At 38.4% G+C, this 21,900-nt stretch overlaps 1 protein-coding gene across 2 annotated transcripts; it reads left to right on the top strand.

The window, feature by feature from the left end:
- The first annotated feature begins 138 nt into the window (after positions 1–138).
- On the top strand, positions 139–21,235 carry pklr (pyruvate kinase L/R). Of its 2 annotated transcripts, none has more exons than XM_038284404.1 (12): positions 139–246; positions 6,305–6,469; positions 9,491–9,582; positions 9,686–9,817; positions 12,512–12,698; positions 12,933–13,206; positions 14,233–14,383; positions 15,098–15,250; positions 15,350–15,516; positions 20,086–20,152; positions 20,722–20,836; positions 20,910–21,235. In XM_038284404.1, exons 2-12 carry the CDS (start codon positions 6,331–6,333, stop codon positions 21,014–21,016), a joined length of 1,584 nt encoding a protein of 527 aa, XP_038140332.1. In that variant the 5' UTR covers positions 139–246; positions 6,305–6,330; the 3' UTR covers positions 21,017–21,235. The 2 variants fall into 2 exon arrangements, with proteins under 2 accessions (XP_038140332.1, XP_038140331.1); XM_038284403.1 differs by lacking the exon at positions 139–246 and adding an exon at positions 2,432–2,588.
- The last annotated feature ends 665 nt before the right edge of the window (positions 21,236–21,900 follow it).

The raw sequence follows: 21,900 nt of genomic DNA, 5'->3' as shown, positions 1-21,900 counted from the left end.
TCAGTTGAACTTCTGGTTTTAATCTGAACTGAGGGGTCAGATCTATCCATATGCTTTGTATTCAGCCACAATGGAGACAAATAAAGGATTATTTCCCTACTTTGAAATGTTCTGAGATTGAACTGCTGTAACATCTGTCCAAAAGATGGCGCTAAAATTCACCACTGACACACCCCATTAATATTTATCACTCCTCTTCCTTTTTACATTTCAGTCTCTTGACCTGCTCCTTGGGGCGTCCAACAGGTTGGTTATTTGTATGCTCTTAAGATTTAACAATGCCATGAATTTCTTGTAATGGTTGGTCTATAATGTGGATTGTTTGCTCTGTTCAAATGATCGATCCATGGCTCCGAGATATCTTAACCAGTCTATTTTTGATTTTTTAGTAATATTTTCCACCTAAAACTTTGTTAAAGCCAAATAGGGTATTTTTTTATGTCTTCCAGAGTCACATTTTCACATTAAATCTAAAACGACTCTTTAAATGTGAAACTTAAATTTCAAATGTAAAAGTGACCTTTGCTCCTTTTTGAGATTGTGCAGGTTTTCTGTCTCATGGAGAGGTGTGTGCTTCAGCTACAGGTTAGGCTTCTAGTTTAGAAGCAAAGGTCTGTTTGAGATAAAGATTTACACGTTGCATCATGGTGAGACGGTGCGTGATCATGCATGGATACCAATGTGTAGAGTGTGTGCTTGTGAGTGGAAAACACCATTTGTCTCCCATGTGCTACACACAAATCTGGCCTAATTTCACCTGCTGTGGGTTGTTTTGGAACTTAATTTAAAGAGCATTTTGTTTTTACCACTGTAAATAAAACCTACTGAAAAAAATAATGGAAAAGAATTGACAGAAATTTATTATAAATATATATTATATCTATATTTATATAATATATTATATTTATATTTTTTCTTGCTTAAAGGTTTCATTATTATATACATAATAATGAAACCTGAACATGTTATATGTATGTAATTACTTAAAGTGTAAAAATTTCTTTTTACACTTTAAGTAATTATTGTTGTTATACAGCTGCAGCAAATAGAAAATAGATTCAAAAATACTACAAATATTTTAAAATATAACAGGATGCTGTTGCGGCCTTTGTTTGGAGAGCTGCTAGACAATAAGCAAGAGAAAAAAATAAAAGAATTGGGGATTTTATATAGCAAAGGTCTCTGGGACAGGATTTAAATCCAGGACACCTGTGTAGAGAACTAAGGCCTGGGTCAATGCAATTTGTACCAAATTCATTAAAGTAATTTTCAGATCTGTTTAAGTAGGGAAAAAATTATAGCCCATCTATCTTTTACAAGTATTTTAATCATACCTTAAAACGGAGCTCCTTAACCTAAACTCCTCAAGTTCCATCATCTGTACTTGTCTAACACAAATATATCCACTATTAGGTTTTTAATTAATTTGCTTAATAATTCAGCCCTTATTTAATTAGCAAATAATTTATTTCTTGACAAAGAAAATTAAATTAGTACAGTAAGAAAATCTAAACCTTAAAGATTTATAGGCGCTCTGGTGTTCCTGGGTGTTACTGAATACATCTATCCTTCCATGAACCAGATTGTCCAGTAAGGTCATTAGGGGCAGCAGTATTTAGGCAATGGGTGAGCTTCACCTATACAGGTAGCCAAGCCACCAAAGAATCACCCAGGACACAAGACTATTTGCGCACCAAACTCACAACTGATGGCAATTTAGAAAGATCAGTTAACCTAAAAGTCGAGTTATTGGATTATGGAAGGAAGCAGGAGAAACTAGAGAAAAGAAACAAAAACAAAGCTGGGCTTTGAAGCTAGGTAAATCATTATGATTAAAAGCATTGTAACTAAAAGCAGCTCACTTGTGAACAGCTTTTGTGTTACCAGCTGCTGTCAGATAGAGGTTGGGTGTATTGGAATAACGTTTTTCAAGTAGGATAAAAACTGATAATTTTCTATGACTTAAAAAAATGTCTTTGTCATTTTGGAACATCTCAGTCTGTCCTTTCAAAACCACCTGTCACTTCTATAAAAGGAAATCTCAACAGGGGAACGACTTAATTTAAAACTGTGACAACGTTCATGTTGTCCCTTTTCCTATTTACTTCCTAGAAAAGTTCTAAAGGTTCTTTGTTAAATTTGTGTCAGCAGCCAAATCCAGAAAGCCTGTTGTGACACCCCCACACCCCACCCCCACCTGCCCACCAAAAAGTAGTTATGAGGTATTAAAATCCAAATTTAGAGCGAGGTTAAGTGCCCACAGCAGCTTTTTAATTTACCGCTTTAGGGTTACTTGGTGACTTGGTGCCATAATGGGTATGTTGACACAAAACGTTCCCAATTTTAGCATCTATTGACCCACTGAGGACAAATGCAAATAGTGTGAGTGGGAGGAGAGAGAGGGGAGAACAGACCGGGGTCAGATAGTAAAGCTGGAAGATAGAGGCTAATACAAGTGATTTGGGACTTTGAAAAAGAAGAGTGCACAACTTTGGAACGGAGAAGGATAAAAATAACTGCAGAAACAGGCAATAAATTAAAGGGGTCAGAGGATTAGAGCTGAATGATGGATGGTTTACTGAAAATGGGTAAGTGGATCAAAGATTTCCTCACCTGCTGGTTATTCGCAGCATTGGCAACCTTCATATTACTTTAGCAACAATTTGTAAACATGAGAGGCCACATTTGGTTAATTTTTTACATTTCTCCAAGATAATGGGGAGTTTAACGGTCAGTATCTGTGCAGCATTTGGCAAACAAAGCATTATTCCATTTGGTTATGTCAGAAAAAGTATTGATAATCTAGAACATTTGCTCATTTACCAAAAACCCTAAGTTCAACAGGGTTTAGTCTAAAACTGAAGTTCTATTGAGCAGAACAAGTTTTTTTTTTTTGGCAGACCTCAGTGATTTTGTAGAGTTATGTGGAAACAAGAGATCACTCAGGTTAAATGTAAAGATTAGAAAAACACAATAACACTGATAATAAAACACAGGCAGCCATTGTAAGAATACCAATATGGGGGTAATAAGGTCATATGTGCTTAGCTGATCATAACACATTTACTATGCAAGTCTGGCCTTTATTGATTAAAAGAGAGACATCCAATGTCTCATTTTGTAACCGGAGGTATACAGGGAAAGAATGTCCAACATGCAAAAGACAATTTTCTCAACTAAAACTATTACTCATTATTTACCCGAATAGGCTATTCTCACAGTGGAAGACGGTGGCGGCAACATCATCCTATGGGATTGTCTTTCTACAACAGGAACAGGTTGCAGAGGCCTCTAGAATGAGGCAGAGGTTCACCTCCCACAAGGACGATGACCCAAAACATAGAAGGCTGTTTAAATCAGTCTATGTTTGGTTTAGTCAAAGTCCAGAGTTAAATATAACTGTACAAAGAATATAAAATTGTTATTTGCAGTCCCTTTCCATGCATTTGGTCTGGGACTGAGAGATGTTGTGAAGAAGTGCAACAGACACATCTAAAAACTTGCAGTTGCCTTTTACAAAACACATAAAAATGTTTAAAGAATGCAGTAAAGTGCACTGCAAGTTTTTGATGATATGACAAACTGGTATAGGTGTATGAATACTTGATCATGGTTCTGTTAAACTCTACTGCCAAGTTTTTTTTTTACTGTAATCTATCATCTCACTGTGTTACGGTTTATATGCTGGTTAAAGCCACAAAAATGTCTATTCTTCAATTTAAGCAAATCCTTCATGCATGCTGAGGTCGTTCTCACCAACAGGTTCTCCTCCTTTGTCAGTCATGATGTTAATCTTTTTTTGTTGATCTTTTATCTTTGACCTAAAGGTGTGCTTTATTTATAGCCAGCCTTCCAAGAACAGGAATCAATGTGTGTGTTTCGAGGTGCGTGCGTTTCCATGTGTACAAGCAGGGGGAAGGGTCGGAGGGGAGGAGGATCTCAGTGGGACCTGTGATGATTTGTGCAGCAGAGCGGCAGAACTGGGTCACAGGGAGGCGAAGAGAGGAAGAAAAAACACAGAAAAGTGACAGATTCATAACCTGCAGGATGGAGGAGCTTTGATGGTTCATATTATCCTGCAATGCTCCTCGACAGCAGTCCCCTTTAGTTTTGCCAGGCTTTGCCCTCGTGTAGGACTGCCTGTCCTTTGAACGTGGAGGACTTTGACATGGTGTAACAAAGAAAAGGCAAAAATAATTCCTATCTTCCCTTAGTGTTTTTAGAAGCACAAAACGTCCCTCTGCTCTTTTATTCCCTAACCCTTCACTTAGCACCATGAAACTTTTACTTTGAAAAGGGCTTCTGGTTGACCTTTAACTTCTGAAATCACACGCTTACTGGTTTCTGCCACAATTTTTGTTCATAAAATAACAAGAGATGGTCTTAAAAAAATGTCTGGAAACAAATAATTTGAAATAAGGACTGAACATGGAGGTTCCTTATGTAGATATTATGATATCAGACAAGGGAGAAGGGGTTAAATAAGCTTATGCTTCTCCCTGCCGCTTTTCTGACATGCCAAACCTGTATTATCTATTTGCTTTTTTTTTTCTGCCTGGAACTGTCTTTTTTGCTATTATACATGTCTGTGATACATTCTCACTATTACAACAATATTAATACTATACTAAATACAATTAAAAGCGAGTAATAATTAAATATAAAAGACTTCAGCTGATCAAATCTTGGGTAATTTCTCACTTCCCAGCATTATATCGTTGTTTTATTAGGAAAAGATGGAGTTGAATGAATGAATGGCACCCGGCAAGGTTGCCAGTGGTTATTCTTCAAGAAAACAGAAAACAGGTCCTGCTGAAGGAAAAATGAGAATCGAGCCTCGCTGTTGAAGGAAACCATGAGTGACTATGAATACAAATGGTTTTGCTGCACTTTCAACAATAAAGCAGTTATTCACATAGGAAAAAATATATATTTTGAGCCACTTTAAAACATATTTTGATGCGTTTTAGCTTGTTGCAAAGCTGGTTCCCCAACATCAAATTATCACCACAAAAAGTGGATCCTTTGAATGGAAGAATTTGAACCCATATGATGCAAGTGCTTCTCTTTAAAGTTTATGTGCATAGAGTTATCTTATTAGAATGGTCAGATTACCCTGACCTGATTAGTAACTGTGAGCCTTGAAATAATGTGCATAAATGTGCACAAGTATTCACACAATTTAAGCCTTGTCATGTTTGATTATATTAAGACAAAAACTTCAATATAATTGAAAAATATTTGGTGGGATAGATTTATTGTATAGATTCTTGCAGGATCTTTGCAACCTACTTTTTCTATTGATCACAAAAGATGTAGAAAAAAAGACAAATTTGAAATGGTTTAAGCAAAACTCAAAAATTGGGTATGTCAAAATAAATGGCTTCTTTTTAAAATCGTAATAAAGCAGCTCATTTCTCTATCTCATTAAGGAATCCTTTAAAGTAATACCTGCCTCCATATTGGGACCCAGAGTGCCACTAAAATTTGGTCTGGGTCTAAGTCAGGCACAGACACACCTATGTTAAAAATTTCAGAACAATTCGTCCATAAATTTCAGAACAATTCGTCCATGAATTTTTCTGTAATCTTGCTGACCAACTAACAAACCTCCATAGCAGAGATACTGAGAGAACTCAAAGATGTGTGTTAAACTAAGCCTTTTCCTCTACTTTTAAAGTTTTTACAAAACAAATAAAAGGAAAGAAAACATGTGCAGAACAAAACCTGTAATTACAATGAATTTTTGGCAGAATATTTTATTTACAGGGGTGCCAACACCTTAAGCCATGATTTTACTTTTAGAGTGAACTACTGTATCTGAAAGTTTGAGTTTGATCACCATGTTTATGAGACTCTTTCAAGCAAAATCCACCATATCATTTCTGAGCATTTTATAGTATCCGGTTGATGTTTTGCTCAGTTGAAGAGGTAAACATTTATTTGCAACTGATAAAGATGTTGTAAAAACCTTTAGTAGAGAAAAAATTCTGCTTTGAATGACTTTCTCCCCCTGCTAATTACCAAAGTATTCTCAATTTTCAAAGAACGTCTGCAGAGCACTGTGATGCTCCTATTGTTACCTGCTATAAACACAGCTGAATGTCAGCATGTGATCCTGAGTGTCCCTGCAGGTGGTTGTTAATGTCAGGCCAGCGTCTGACTGAAAATGAGAAATGTATCATTCTTAGTAATCACTGATAGAGCTGTTATATTTTACCCTTCGTTAATTTTCACAGCTAGGTTTGGCAGCAGAGTTTCGCGATTAACGTCCCCACTAACAATGTTCTTCCTGTTATTTCAGCTGTCATCAGGCGCTACTCAGATGTGATGACAATGCCGGACTCTTTCATTCAGCGCCAGCAGCTGGATGCCAGCATGGCTGACACCTTCCTGGAGCATCTCTGCCTGCTGGACATCGATCAGGAGCCAATCACAGCCCGCAACACCAGCATAATCTGCACCATCGGTGGGTGTCATAACCAGCTCAGAGGGAGGGGTTGGATTTTTAAAGTTTGTTTTCTGGCCCTGCCAGTTTAATCTTCATTTCTAAAATCATTCATGTGCTCAGAAAATGAGAAGAACAATAAAAAGGCAAATTTACTCTCTGATGAAGGTTTATTTTATGGTAGTAATTTTATTTCTGTATCATCAGATATAGAAAAAACATTTAATTACCAAATCTAGCCTCATTTTCTTATCATCATAATTAAAAATTACAGTGGTATACAACAGGAAATATGGTCTAAAGGTGAATTAATTTATAGAAACATAATAGATTTGCTCAATTCCAACATTCGGAATGTTAATCTAACATTCAACGTAATCTTTATCATTGCAAGCTGACAAGATATTGTCCAGTATGACGAACACTGTCTTTACAGTTATGCAAGTAGGTGGTAGATTTGATTGTCTGGCAGTAGCATTGTGCAATGCAAGAAGTGTACAGATGGAGGTTTAATTAAAAATGACTGAACTTACCTTCAAATTTAAAGCTGTCTGGTTGAACCCTGGACACAGTTAGATGTTTTAACAAGAGGAATAAATCAAATAGTTGAGACAGGCTTCAAAACTTGCCTCAACCTATTAGAATGTCAGTGTGCCAATGCATAAATGTTTGGAAACCAATACATCTGGATAAAGTTTTGCTAGTCAATCAACATCCTGCCATATTGATTTACCTCAATATCCTTTGCAAGATTCTAAAGAAAACAAAGTTTCTGTTTCGGCCTGAAAATTAACATTAAAACATACTCAATCTGGTCTTTCTTTAAACAAGTCTTCAAGTTGTATTTAGGAAGGAGCAATGGTTTAGATAAAGCATTACATGTCAGAGATTAATATAACTTTAACGCCTATGATCACTGCATCACTGCCAGACTTGAATTGCATTTTGCTTATAAAAACTTTAACTGTGTAAAAGGGGCAGACAGAGGTCATATTTGAAGTAAGGACAGAAACCAAGAATAGAAAAAAGCAACAACAACAAACAAGTAGATATTGTAGATATATGGTAACTTATTACTACAAACGTCCTGGTAGATTACTTAAAAGCACAAAGTATAAATATCCTTGTCTAAAAATTTTAGTCTGGTAAATCAGACCCTAAAATACTTTAGGTTAATTACAGACAGTGCATCCTCCATTTACATAGGGTTAGGTTTAGTTATCTTACAGATAGTACAAAAGCAACACATAGCCCAATTAGGGTCCAGGGGTGGAGATGGGACATTATTAAATTCCACATATGTAAGGAGGGCATCAACAGTGAATGATAAAGAAAGTCTGTGGAAGCGCTTGCTATCTGCCTAGGCCAGAAATTAAATCTAAAACAACCAAAACTGTGCCTCCTCATTGTGAAGTATACAGCTTTAATCAGTCATGATAATCCTCAAATTAGGACCTTCCCCTACTGGAGTACAGGGAGGAATTGGAGAGAGTGGTTGAATGAAGGCAAGGGATGAAAAATGAGATCAATAAAGAAGAAAATTGAATTGGACAGATTTGTTTCTGAATGAATCAGGGCTGTAATTAAATAAATGTGATTTATTTGGCTGTTTGAAACTGAGTGAGTTAGACATGGGGTTTGTTGTTTTCTTTACAGTTTTGAGTGAAAAGTTCATTTATGAATAAGAAATGTCTACAGTTAAAAAGGTTTATATTATAACTTTCCAACACAATATGAGTTAGAAGTTCTCTAATCATATCCTTTGCATGCCTGAAGCCAGGAAATATAAAAACAAAACAAAAAGAAATGAAAATAAAGGCAGTGTGCAGAATTATAGGTTATCTGGCTTCAGTTCTAATATTTTTAATTTCAACTAAATATAGTTGAATTGAGAAGAACAAGCTTAACCAGAGAAATTTATAATGAAAATCTAGAAAGTGGAGCAGAAGAAAATAGGCAGGGGTGAAGTACTTACGGTAGTTGATGAGGGATTAGATGACAGGGGAAATCGGGGTGAATGTGCAAATTTAGGTAAACTTATCCAGAGATAAGAGTCATGGTCAAGGTGTGACTCCACTCCTGAACCTTCCTGAAACCGTCCTGTTAGAATAAGAGATCCAAACAGTTAAAGACTAAAGTTCTGCTTTAAACAATCATAAAGTCACAGCAGCTAAAGAAAAAGCACAGACAGTTATTCACACCCACAGCTAATTTAGAGTTCTTATTTACTGTGACAAGGTTGTGTTTGAACTGTGGGAGGATAACAGAGAAACCAGAGAAAACCTATGTGAGCACTTAACTAGAACAGAAGTGTTAGATTCATACCTTATTACTGAGTAACATAGCATAGAGTCATATTAAAGCGATGCTTTTCGATAAGGAAACAAAAAAAATTGAATTAAAATTTAGTCTTTGAATCTTTGAAAATGTTTTTAAATTTAGAGGTGATACAACTCTAGTAAATAAGTGCTTATACTGTACTTTTAAAGTTGTTAAGGTGTGGTGGACCCAAAATCAGGAAGGAGAGAGGGGAATATTTATTAGGACAGCCTGACTTATGAAAGGAGCAGAAATGAACAAACCACGTTGTCAACAAAAATGTCCAAAAAGGAGAGAATAAAATCTGTGGAAACAGGTAACTGAGCAACTGAGGGAAAATGGGCAAGATAAAGGATAAAACAGTAATGATCTACCTTTCTATCTATCTATCTATCTATCTATCTATCTATCTATCTATCTATCTATCTATCTATCTATCTATCTATCTATCTATCTATCTATCTATCTATCTATCTATCTATCTATCTATCTATCTATCTATCTATCTATCTATCTATCTATCTATCTATCTATCTATCTATCTATCCATCTATCCATCTATCCATCTATCCATCCATCCATCCATCCATCCATCCATCCATCCATCCATCTGAGGGTCTAATAAACTATATTAAAAAGTCAGTTTAATTTGATTGATGATTACCATGTTGCCTTAATTATCTGATTATCTTATTTTCTTTAATCAGTTTTTCTTTCCCACAGGTCCTGTCTCTCGATCCATTCCCAGGCTCCAGGAGATGGTCAAAGCGGGGATGAATATTGCTCGCCTAAATTTCTCTCATGGATCCCATGAAGTATGTCCAGTTAAATGAAAAACGCTCTCCTTCTCACCTCACCCACTCTCTGTGATTCTGGATTTCACTCACTCATGAATTACTCTCATTCTCTTCTTTTCAGTACCACAGCCAGACCATTAAAAACATCAGGGAGGCGGTGGAAACCATAACCTCTGACCCTTTGTACTATCGACCCGTGGCCATCGCTTTGGATACGAAAGGCCCTGAGATCCGCACTGGATTGGTTAAAGGGGTGAGTCTATCGTGCTTCTCTGTCAAACAAACACTGTTAACAAAGAGGTGCAGAAAACATCAATTCCTTTGTGCTGAACATAATTGTGTTTTTTTTCCAGGTTTTCATTTCTGATTAAAAAAAAACAACTGTAGGTGTGAGCTGCTTTGTATTTTCATCATCATTGTATTGTGTTGTTGTTTGTGTTTTAGTGCTGAACAAATACCTCAAAGGTGTTAGCAGAGTCTTCATGGCTTAATTAGCTTACAAACCGCACTGCACGACAAGTGATTCCCACTTCTTGTGTCTCGTAAATCACTGAAAGTTTCCCCCAAACATTAAACTCCACTTATTGCTTTTCCCTTTGCTTCCTTTTGTGTTTCTTTTTTTGTGCTTAGTGTTTGAACAACGTGCACATTGCTTACGCAGGTACAGTATTTATTTTCCCTATAGTTTTTGCAATCTATTAGGTTTCAGCTTCAAAATACATACCTACTGTATTAGGATTTTATGGCAGCACAGTCAAAGGCTACTCCAAACAAATGTAATTTTATTTTTATTTAAAGCCAACTTAAGTTTTCAGCACTTGTAACCTTTTCTGGAATTTGTTCCAGATTAGTGAAGCATAAGAACTAAACGTCGCTTCTGCCTTTTTGGTTCTGGGTTTGATGAGTAGATCTAAACAAAAAGGCCTGTTGTTCCACTAACAACAAGTTTGACATGTATTTCAGCTTCAGTAATTTATAGACTAACATTTTCTGAGATACAGACAGCCAGTGTGAGGATTGGGCTGATGTTCTCCACATTCTTAGTGTTAGTAATAATAATAATTGACCTTTATTGATCTCACACTGGAGAGATTTACCTCTGCATTTAACCCATCACCTTGGGGAGCAGATGGCTGCCATTGTGGGTCGATCGGGGAGCAGTGTGGGGTTAGGAGTCTTGCTCAGGAACCCAGAGTGCAAGCTGTGGGGATCGAAGCGGGTACTTGGAACCTTCACAGAGCACAAGCACACTGCTCTAACCACTAGGCCAACACTCCCCTAGTGAGCATGTGGGCAGCAACATTTTGGATCAGCTGTAGCTGTCTGACTGAATTTTTAGGAAGACCTTTGGAGTAATCAATTCTATTAAAGATGATTAGCCTGCCTTAGACAACAGTAAACACATGATATGATCAGAATTCATGAAAAACACATCTGTAGCCGGATGGTCTAGCCAGGAGGCTAAATGTGTCCTTTTAGATGCCCATGGTTCATCAGTCTCATACCTCCAAGTTACTCCTGTAAATTCAGAGATAAATATTGCTAACGATCTGATTTAGAGCAATATAGTTCTGGGATTAGGCAGCAGTTCCACTTAACTTAAGTCTGGCCTGCAGTGAATCCCACTTAGGATTTTTTTTTCTCCTGATGTGGTCTCTCTGGGGTCCCATGGGTGAAGACGGTGTGTGTGAGGATTGCAATACGTTCATGCTAAGCAAAGCCAGAAGGGTGTCACTTCCCTGTGATTTGTCTCTGTGGGAGGGTTATGCAGGGTTTGGAGAGCGGAGAAAAGCATTTTGCATTTTTCCACCAATGCTCAAAGTTTATATAAAAGCTTATGGCATGACACTTCTTTGGAAGACTCATTTATTGTTTTTTTTAAATTCATTTAAGCAGAAGCATCAGTTTGTGGCTGCAATGTGAAAAACAAATTAAAAACTTGAATTGGTATGTCTCCCTCTCCTTTTACACATTAAAAGATGCTTGAAAAAATGAAGAGATGAAACATTAAAATGCTTACCTCTGACTCCATATATATGCTTGAAAAAGTCATTAGCAATATTTAGTAAAAACACCGAATGGCCAAGTTCACTGCTTAATACTTTAGTAGTAGTTTTGCTGGGACTCATACTCTTGTAGTTGCTAAAAGAAACAGCAATTTTAAACAACAGTAACTTTAAACAAACATCCGTTGAGAGGGTTGTATTCATCCTCAAAAGAAAATGATAAAGGGAAGATAAGATGAGGAACAACACGTTTAAAAATGGGAATGTCTGCATGTTATTTAGGTAGTGTTAGCACAGCAGCACAGGAAATTAAAAAAGCGGCAGTATAAAACCTACATGAGATTTTACCAGCCAGTTGGTGGACAGCCTAAGAAGACTTTGCCTGTTTATTTGTTTTGTCATGGCACAACCATACATCCATATCAATCACATATTTATAAAGTAGTTTTCAATATTAATGTTGCTGAAGATTCAGTTTAACGCCGTTTTCTATGTCATTGAAGATACAAACAGCTTTGACAGGAATTATATGGATGTACCTCTAAAGGGTTGTTTTTGCTCCTGGAGCTTTGTGAGTCAGTGCCACTCGCATCATATTGTAAAGCAAGTTTTATCAGAGCATGGCAGCTTTTAAATCACTCATTCTAAAGACATGTTCCTGACAGGGTGTGAGCTCGATAAAAGCAGGCGTCAACTCAATCTAAATGCAGATTCTGTGGAACAAATATTACAAGTGACACCATGATGACACTCAGAAAAATATTAGTTTTACCGAAAAGTGGAGCTTTCATTTTGCTTTTTATCATCCAGAGGCTTTGGATAACTCTCTTTCATCTGTAGGTTTACAAGGACAAATGTATTGCCAGAAAGCTCTTCTTATTTCAGTGTGTCTCTTCCTGACAGCGTGTCTTTGTGTTTGTTTTTTTATATCTGTGGTTTAGAAAGTGGAGGAAGAGGTGGAGCTGGTGAAGGGCAGCCATGTGCGAGTGGTGACTGCAGAGAGTGACAAAGACAAGACAGACGGGAAGGTAATCTGGGTGGACTATCCGAACTTGCCTAAAGTTCTGGAAAAGGGAAAAAGGATTTACATCGATGATGGCCTACTTGCACTCAGGGTATTGGAAATAGGTAATAAGCATACTTTCATAGGTTACACAATCCAAATGCATGCAGAAAATATAAGCTTTGTAAGAATCTGACTTTTATGATGTTTTTTTTTTAAGTTTTGGTGGTTGTATATTCAGAATATAACTATATGTTACTGATATTTATTGGCCTCCAGCCTCTCCATCTTCTTAGTTAACAATATGTGTTAATGTTCTTCTATACACTCCATATAATGGTGCATCCCTCCCCCTGCAGGCTCTGAGTGGGTGGATACAGTGGTGGAGGCCGGTGGAGTCCTCTGCAGCCGTAAAGGTGTCAATCTGCCCAGCTGCGACCTGATAGGCCTGCAGGCGGTCAGCGAGCAGGACGAGGCTGACCTGAAGTTCGGTGTCTCCCACGGTGTTGACATTGTGTTCGCTAGCTTCATCCGTTCAGCCCAGGATGTGAAGGACGTTAGACGGGCTCTGGGGGCTCATGGTCGACATATCAAAGTGATCAGCAAGGTGGAGAGCAGACAAGGGGTTCAGAAGTGAGTTTTTGGAAATAAGCTCCAGAATAAAAATGTTAGTAGGCAACACTTTTCAGCCCTGCAGAATCTGCAGGCAGCATATCCCATAATTAGATTTTGACAACTCTCATAAATCTAAAGTTGCTGGTGGTCTGGCCCCTCCTTCAGACCGCCACCTGGAAGCCAGGATCATTTGTCAGCTATGAACTAGACACGTTTGATGAGCGAGCGCTGTGGTTGTCTTTGTAAGTTATTGCTACAATATAAAATATCAGACACAGTTTATGTTCCAGCTCCTCTGCCTCCATTACTCATCTGATGCTCCTCTGAAGCTGCTCGCTGGCTGCTAACAGTATTAAACACCAGGTTAATATTTAAGTGATTTTTACAGATTGGATCCTGAAAATTTAATTTCACAAAATGATGAGTGTGTGTAGCAGGATCTGTCCTGAAACGTCATCGCCACTTTTCCCCTCAGAATGGTTTTCATTTAGTTTGAATTAATAAATTCACATATATATCTAAATGTCAAACAACCTCAAATTTTACTAATACTAATTAACTTAGTCTTCATAGTTTTCGTATGTCTTAACCTAATGAAGATCCTTTTTTTTTTGTTATTTTACTTGATTCTGGATTTTGTGAAGTCATCTACTATTATTCATTTTATTTTTAGAAATGAATTTTATTTTTATTGGTTCACTGGTGTTGTAGACTGGTATGTAGAATTAAGTTTAAAAAAAATAAAATCAAATAAGTAGCCTATAATCTTTTTTGTAAATAGACTGAGAAATCTTTTTTTTTGTCAAAACTGAATAAATCTAAGATAATAATTTCTCTTTTCCTGATTTTGAATTGTATTTTTAATGTTTAAACATAAACAATTATTGAGTTTGATTATTTTTCTATTTAGTTTAAGGATCTGATTATCTTTTTTAATATTTAATTCACAAAACAAAATTAAATAGTTAAGGTTACATTTAAAAATATTTTATTTGATAGTGTTTTAAAATATGCAACTCCTAATTGCTTCTAATTTTGTGTCAGCTTTGAGGAGATCCTGGCTGAGAGTGATGGTGTAATGGTTGCTAGGGGCGACCTGGGGATTGAGATCCCTGCTGAGAAGGTCTTCATTGCCCAGAAGATGATGATTGGGCGCTGCAACTCTGCAGGAAAGCCAGTCATTTGTGCCACACAGGTTAGAGCACACTTGTAGTCTTGTGAAATGATGCTGAAGTGGTAAAAATGTTGACTTGTAACTGCATGTTTAGCTAGTCTAATGTCAAATAAGTCTATGTAAACCCACAATAAGAACCTAAAGATGCTGATTAACCACTCACTCCAGGATAAAACACCCATATGTAATTTCTCACAGAAGCCCTGTCAGAACCACACATGCTTGCACACTCCTGCAGCCATGTTGAGTCATTGTGCTGCATCTTGTTTATGCTGCTGCTCTTGACTCGCAGTGACGGCATTATAGCAGGTTGCTACTCGAGACCTGAGCACAGAAACAGCACCCACACACCAACACACTAATCAGCATTATCTGCAGCTCTCTAACTGTATAAAATACCCACTCTCTCTTAGGCGATCCTACCAGCTAACTTATTTGCCAACTGCCTGCCTCTCTTATCGACTCATACATTGTTCAGTGTCCCATTCGCTAACAATGATCTTGGTAATTCATATTTAGCTGTTTCTGCTTCATTGATTTTTTTTTTAGTTCCCCTTCACTGTTGTACTATCCATCTACAAAGCCTTCACTTTCTCTCTTGATTATTTTACATTATCTCTTCATTCTTTTTTATTTTTGAAAAACATTTAGGTTTAAAGGTCAAAAGGCCTTAGATTTATGCAGTGATTTAGTCCCTTTAAAGGTGTGAAATGGATGTTATTTTTGTATTTTTAGATGCTGGAAAGCATGGTTTCTCACCCGCGCCCGACCCGAGCAGAGAGCAGTGACGTGGCCAACGCTGTGCTCGACGGAGCCGACTGTGTGATGTTATCTGGGGAGACCGCCAAGGGACTCTTTCCTGTAGAGGCAGTTGGAATGATGCACTCTGTATGTGTGCAAATATGGTCAATTTTGTTACATTTGAATTCAAACCCCTAATAATACTTGTTTCTTTTCGGTTTGCTGTTCATCCTTATTTTATGTCAGATCTGCAGGGAAGCTGAGGCTGCCATCTACCACCACCAGCTGTTCGAGGAGCTGCGTCGGCTCACCCCTCTGTCCTCTGACCCCACAGAAGTCACTGCAATTGGAGCTGTAGAATCATCCTTTAAATGCTGTGCTGGGGCAATTATAGTCCTCACCACCAGTGGCAGGTAAACAATCAATCAACATGCATATAAGGTTTTCTTTACAACTCTGTAAATATAAGCTTACTTTCTATTTTCTTTTATTACCTTCACTCTGTGTATAGCAGAAGATTCCTATAATAACTGTAACCTAAATAGCCAGGATCTGACTTCAGATCATTGATCTGCTGGTCTCCAGCAGACAATAGGGGAGAGGTGAGGTAGGTCTACACTCCACCAGAAAGGTTGACAGGTTATCACAGGGAAACACAGGACATAAACATACACAGTTAAAATCTAAATTAAGGGCATTGAGACCAAATAAGCTAAAAGTGAAATTTTGTGGGTTTGATGCAGAGAACCCACAGAAAACCCATACAAACCTGGAGTACAGGCTAGTACTTGAAGCTAGGGCCATCTCGGTGGTATAATGTTCAGTGTGGTAGCACAGTATTCAGTGCTACCTCAACTCCTTTTCATTTCTACTACTTTGCAATGTAAAACATATTAAGTGGACTGATAATTTTTTGGTGTGGTATCATCAAAGAGCATAACATTGCTTATGAGTGTAAAAAACAGAAACCTATAAAACCCACTGCAGAGACAAGACATTCAATATAATGAAAGAAAACAGACAATTTTTCTCCTGCCTTAGCTCCTTAACTATATGAGAGCCTGCGGCCATAAAGCTACGTTCATCCAGGTCACATGACCGGGCCAATGACGGTGTGTCATCTCTTAACTTACATAGGCAGTATATTCCAAGACAGGAGCCCAGCTTGTAGCATTGATACACTATGTGCAGAATTATTAAGAAAATTTGTATTTTGACCACATCATACTTTTCATACATGTTGTCCTACTCCAAGCTGTATAGGCTTGAAAGCCAATTACCAATTAAGTAAATCAGGTGGTGTGCATCTCTGTAATGAGAAGGGGTGTGGCCTAATGACATCAACACCTTTTATATATGCTTTATTATTAGGCAACTTCCTTTCCTTTGGCAAAATGGGTCAGAAAAGAGATTTGACAGACTCTGAAAAGTAAAAAATTGTCAGATGTCTTTTAGAGGGGTGCAGCAGTTTGGAAATTGTACAATCAAGCGGTTCAGGGTAAATAGCCAACAGGGGCGTAAGAAGCATGTTGAAAAAAGAAGAATCAAAATAACTCCCCATGAATTAAGAAGCATCAAGCGTGAAGCTGCCAGGAAGCCATTAGCCACCAGTTGTGCCATATTTCAGAGCTGCAACATGTCTGGAGTGCCAAGAAGCACAAGGTGCTCAATTCTTAGGGACCTGGCCAAGGTAAGAAAAGATGAAAAAAGGCCACCTTTGAACAAGACACACAGGACAAAACGTCAAGATTGGGCCAAGAAATATCTGAAGACTGATTTCTTCAAGGTGTTTTGGTCTGATGAAATGAGAGTGAGTCTTGATGGCCCAGATGGATAGGCACCAGGCTGGATCAGTAAAGGGCAGCAAGTTCCTTATCGACTCAGACGCCAGCATGGTGGAGGTGGGGTACTGGTATGGGCTGGTATCATCAAAGATGAGCTTGTGGAACCTTTTCGGGTTAATGATGGAGTCAAGATCAACTCCCAGGCTTACTGCCAGTTTCTGGAAGACACCTTCTTCAAACAGTGGTACAAGAAGAAGTCGCTATCATTCCAGAAAACATGAGAGAGATCAGCCCCAATCTTTCCTGCGGTGTGCAGATCCTGGAGAGATGTACGATTGTAGCCAATCACCTTCTCTGCAGACCTGATCACACGCTGCAGTCTGCCCTTGTAATCTGCGGTGGCACCAGTGTACCAGATGGTGATGGAGGAGGTGAGGAAGGATTCAATGATGGAGGAGTAGAAGTACACCATCATTGTCCTTGACAGGTACATCATTTGCTGGGCTGTCTTGGTGTGGGAGTTGATGTTCAGCTCCTACTTTAGGTCCTGTTAGATTATAGTTCCCAAGAAGTAGAAAGACTCCACAGTGTCAATCGTGGAGTCTCAGATGATGATGGGGCTTGCTGGGGCTGAGTTCATCCTGAAGTCCAACAACCATCTCCACTGTTTTTAGAGCGTTGAGCTCCAGGTTGTTCTCCCTGCACCAGGTCGCCAGATGGTCAACCTCCCGCATGCACTTGTCCCCATTAGAGATAAGTCAGATGAGAGTGGTGTCATCTGCGAACTTCAGAAGCTTGATAGACTGATGACCGGAGGTGCAGCTGTTGGTGTACAGGGAGAAGAGCAGAGGAGAAAGAACACAACCCAGGGGGGAACCAGTGCTGATGAGCTGTGAGTCAGAGACACGTTTTCCCAGCTTCTGAAGCTGCTTCCTGTCCGACAGGAAGTCTGAGTCAGGCAAACTCAGATGGGAGAGCTTCTCCTGAAGCAGAGCTGGGATTATTGTATTGAAGGCAGAGCTGAAATCCACAAATACATCCTGGGGTAGGTACCTGTGGAATCCAGGTGCTGGAGAATGTAGTGAAGGGCCAAGTTGACAGCATCGTCAGCAGACCTGTTGACTCTGTAGACAAATCTTGAAGGTGGAGGACAAGCATTTAATTTGACATCCAGTGCCTTAGCCCACTTTGGTTTTACAGCAGTACAATGATCATGCCCTCCTCTGGAACACTGTAGTACAGGCCTTGGCTTAAAACTGATTAAGATACTTTTGGGATGGCCTTTAAACTGGCCGTTCATACTAAAAAATTGTATATTCAGAAGACTGGAAATAAAATTATTCAAGTTCTAAAAAAAGAAATGTGTTGACAGTTATCAGTACGGTAGTTTCTGCAATTATTTCTTCACATTGCTTAGAAATGGTGACCTGTAACATTAACTGAATAAAAAAAACACACAAAAAGAAGGAATCAGTAAATAGGACAATACTCGACCATCGAAACTTTAACTCACTATTATGCACCAAAGAAAAAAGGAACGTTTGATTCAAAAGTATTGAGGAAGTGATTCATCATCAGCCTTTAAAACAGACAGCAGATCAAAGCGTCATGAGCGGAGAGTGATCCATTGAAGGTTTGCAGGTAGATTTTTCGGCTCCTGTAGTGATAATTGAGACACATGATGAAAAATTGCTGATGATAAACTAAACCCATTCCCATTATCGATAGGTGTGTGTTTATTTTTGTGTGTATTTTGATGCTTCTCTTTTCTCTTTTTTTTCTGTTTAGCAGGTTCCTATGGTATTGATTCCTTTAGTTAATTTCCCCCCTGTCATGATCTGCCCTGATGCTGACCTTAATTACTCATTTCATTCACCTGCCATTCCCGTACCGCTTTCTAATTGTTGTTCATCTTATTCACCTGCTCCCTCTGCTATATATACGGTTCAGCCCAGCTATTGGGCCAGATCATTGTTTTCTGTTTGTTTCATGTTTCATGCCTGTATGTTTGTTTAGTTAGTTTTAGTTAGTCCAAGGTTCATGTCCCTCTTCCAGTGAGGAGATTATTCACAAGCCGGTATCTTCAGACAAGTTTATTCATTACTCAGTGATGAGAGCTTCTCAGCATCTGGCCTGTTTGTCTGAACCATCTTTGGACTTCTTTTGGATTCTGCCTCTCTGCATCTGTATGTTTCTGTCTGAGCTCGTGGCTCGACCCATGGAACTCTGAACCTGCCTTCAAGCACCTTGGATTCCTGTGTCTGTTCCTTGTGTGGATCCGAACCCCTGATCGGGCTGCAGATTCCTGTTCTGTTTGATCCGTATCCCTGACTGGAATCGGTTTCCTGCCTGCTCATTGGAGCTGCTGCATCAGTAAGCTCTGGACAGCTCAGCGCCGGATCTCGTTTTGTACTCCATTGGCTGGATCCTGCTTTCCTCTGAGAGGATGGACTGAACTGTTAAACCAGAGTGCCAGTGATGGGTTGTGCCCCGCCCCTCCTGCAGCCGCTGCGATCCGCAGATCCACAGCTTTTTAGTTAAATAAACTTTTTGAACTTTCCTACTGACTGTCTGGCTTTGAATACTGGTTCCATCTGTCCAGCTTTATGAAACCCCATGCTTATCTGCTGTTAGGTGTCTTCCTTATAGGTTTAATAGGGTGTTTGCATAGATATTTTTCATGTGGTTTCTTGTTGCTGTTTTTGCTCTGGTTATTTAGGCCTCCTCCTTTAGCAGCTCTGGCCTCCCTCTGCCACAGCTGGTTTACTTTCCATTTTTTTTACCCTTCCCTTATATAAGCTCTGTTCTTTTCTCAATTTTCTTGATTCTATTGTTTTTCCCACCTTTTTTCATATTTTGCATGCATTTTCCCCCCCCGTCTGCATTCATGTCTGTTTTGTGACTTTATTTAGTTCTCACACCCCTGCAACTGATTCTTTTCAAAATATCATTTGAATCACCTTCTCTCTGCATTTGGTTCCTACTCCAACAACACCACATTCTGACAATCACTTGATAACTAAGGGCCTTTATGTATTTTGTATTAGAATATATAAACTGCATGATTTTAGATAATACATTATAAGGTGAAATGTTTCTCTCTCCATAGCAAGGAAAAATTCATATCACCAACAAAAAAGAAAACCTTTTTTATTAGTGACAAATTTCTTTCTGTCCTTGCATCCACCTTTTTTGCAGGTCTGCACATCTTCTGTCTAGGTACCGGCCTCGCTGCCCAATCATTGCCGTCACCAGAAGCCCTCAGGTAGAGTTCAGTTCAAAACTCTCAGATAAATAGTTGTGCATTTGTTTTGAATTACAGCATAATTGATGAGTCATCTGTTTATAAACACACTGAGTAATATGTGATACACTCATTATTTTACTATCACATTCTGTTGTAAATATTCATAGCGTGGATGTGAAAGAGAAGATTTAAGAAGCAATCTTTGGAGAAAAGAGTGAGCTAAACTTAGAGAACTGAAAGAAAACATGCTCTGCTAGACCGTAGTACCATAGTTCATTCCTCCCAAACAGGGAACTTAAACAGAAAAAATCTGCAATGAAAGGGAAGCTGTCAAAAAGAATAATGTGAGAAGTTAAAATCACAGAGACAAAGCATTGTGGTTTGAATTATTTACATTTTTCATACACAAAAATAACTTAATGCTGAACTTATCCCACAAAATTGTTTTGTGATGACCTCAGGAATACAGGATATTAGAGTATTTTGTTTTAAATGGGTGTGAAGTTTCTTTAAATGAATTGTAAATCCAGTAACTGGAAGTAAAACATATCAAAGTTGACCTCAAATGGCTATTTTATTTTCCACAGGTGGCCCGTCAGTCGCAGCTGTTAAGAGGAGTATTTCCTGCTCTTTTCCACCCTCTTCCTGCTCCTATCTGGGCTGATGATGTTGACAACAGGGTCAACTTTGGCATGGAAATAGGTCAGTGCGTTTTTCTCCATCCCTGTATTTGAATAATGTGTTACTCTTACAGTTTTCTCTATGCTCCATGCAGGGAAAGCAAGAGGATTCTTTAAGACGGGTGACATGGTGATCGTGGTGACGGGCTGGATCCCAGGGTCCGGTCACACCAACATCATGAGGGCAGTGAGCGTCCAGTGACAACTACATACCAGACTTAAAATATGACCCCCGATCGGCCCTGGGAAAGCTTTCTGGGTTTAATAATTGATGATGTTGTAGTGAAAAGCTAAAGCATAGCACAGAGAGCTGTGTCACAAAAACACTATCTCCTGTTTGCTGTATGACAATGAAACATGTACCTCTGAAGCTGGTCTTATGCATGTTGAATAACTCCTTCAAATAAAACTTGAAGCCTAAGCTCCAGATGTCCTTCTATTTATTTCAGGAAGCTGACAAACTGAATCATTGAGCTTCTTTTCTCCAACATTCAATTAGATTATGTCTCTGCATTGTTTGTACATGTAAAACATTAATATAACTACTAGAGGTTAACATCCTCCACTCTTATCATATCAGAAAATCCAACATAATTTTTTTTAGCAGTTACAAGCAGATAATATTTGGGGAATTTATCCACAGAGATGTGCCTTTCTTTTCTATATGTTAAACTATAACCCAAAGAAATTACAAGGCTTACTTATATTTGAAAATAAAAAATTATGATTGCATGTATGCTTCTGGCAAGCTGATCCTGCACTGCACTGAAAGCCTACCTAAAGCGGAACAGAAATATCTTAATGCATTCATCACCAAATACCGTAATGTTTGGAGAATCCCAAGTGATCCAATTAGCGAAAAAAAGAAAAATTATCAGCTATTTTTACATTGATATAATTAAGGGAAACCTGGAAGTCTGAGGACACCAGCCCTACTGGGAAGGATGGGAATGGTAACACAATTTGTTTGGGTTTGTTTTGTTACAGGAGACAGACACTGGTGCATTTTTCAAGTAGAAGATCTGAGAAATTAATCTAAAATATTTACAGAAAGGGATTATCAAATAGCCAATGACAAAAATATCA

The sequence above is a fragment of the Cyprinodon tularosa genome, unplaced genomic scaffold, assembly GCF_016077235.1.
Source record: "Cyprinodon tularosa strain WSP-4 unplaced genomic scaffold, ASM1607723v1 ctg2, whole genome shotgun sequence".
Classification (NCBI taxonomy): domain Eukaryota; kingdom Metazoa; phylum Chordata; class Actinopteri; order Cyprinodontiformes; family Cyprinodontidae; genus Cyprinodon; species Cyprinodon tularosa.
The sequence above is the reverse complement of the archived record's forward strand: the minus strand, read 5'-3'. Positions and strand labels throughout refer to the sequence as shown.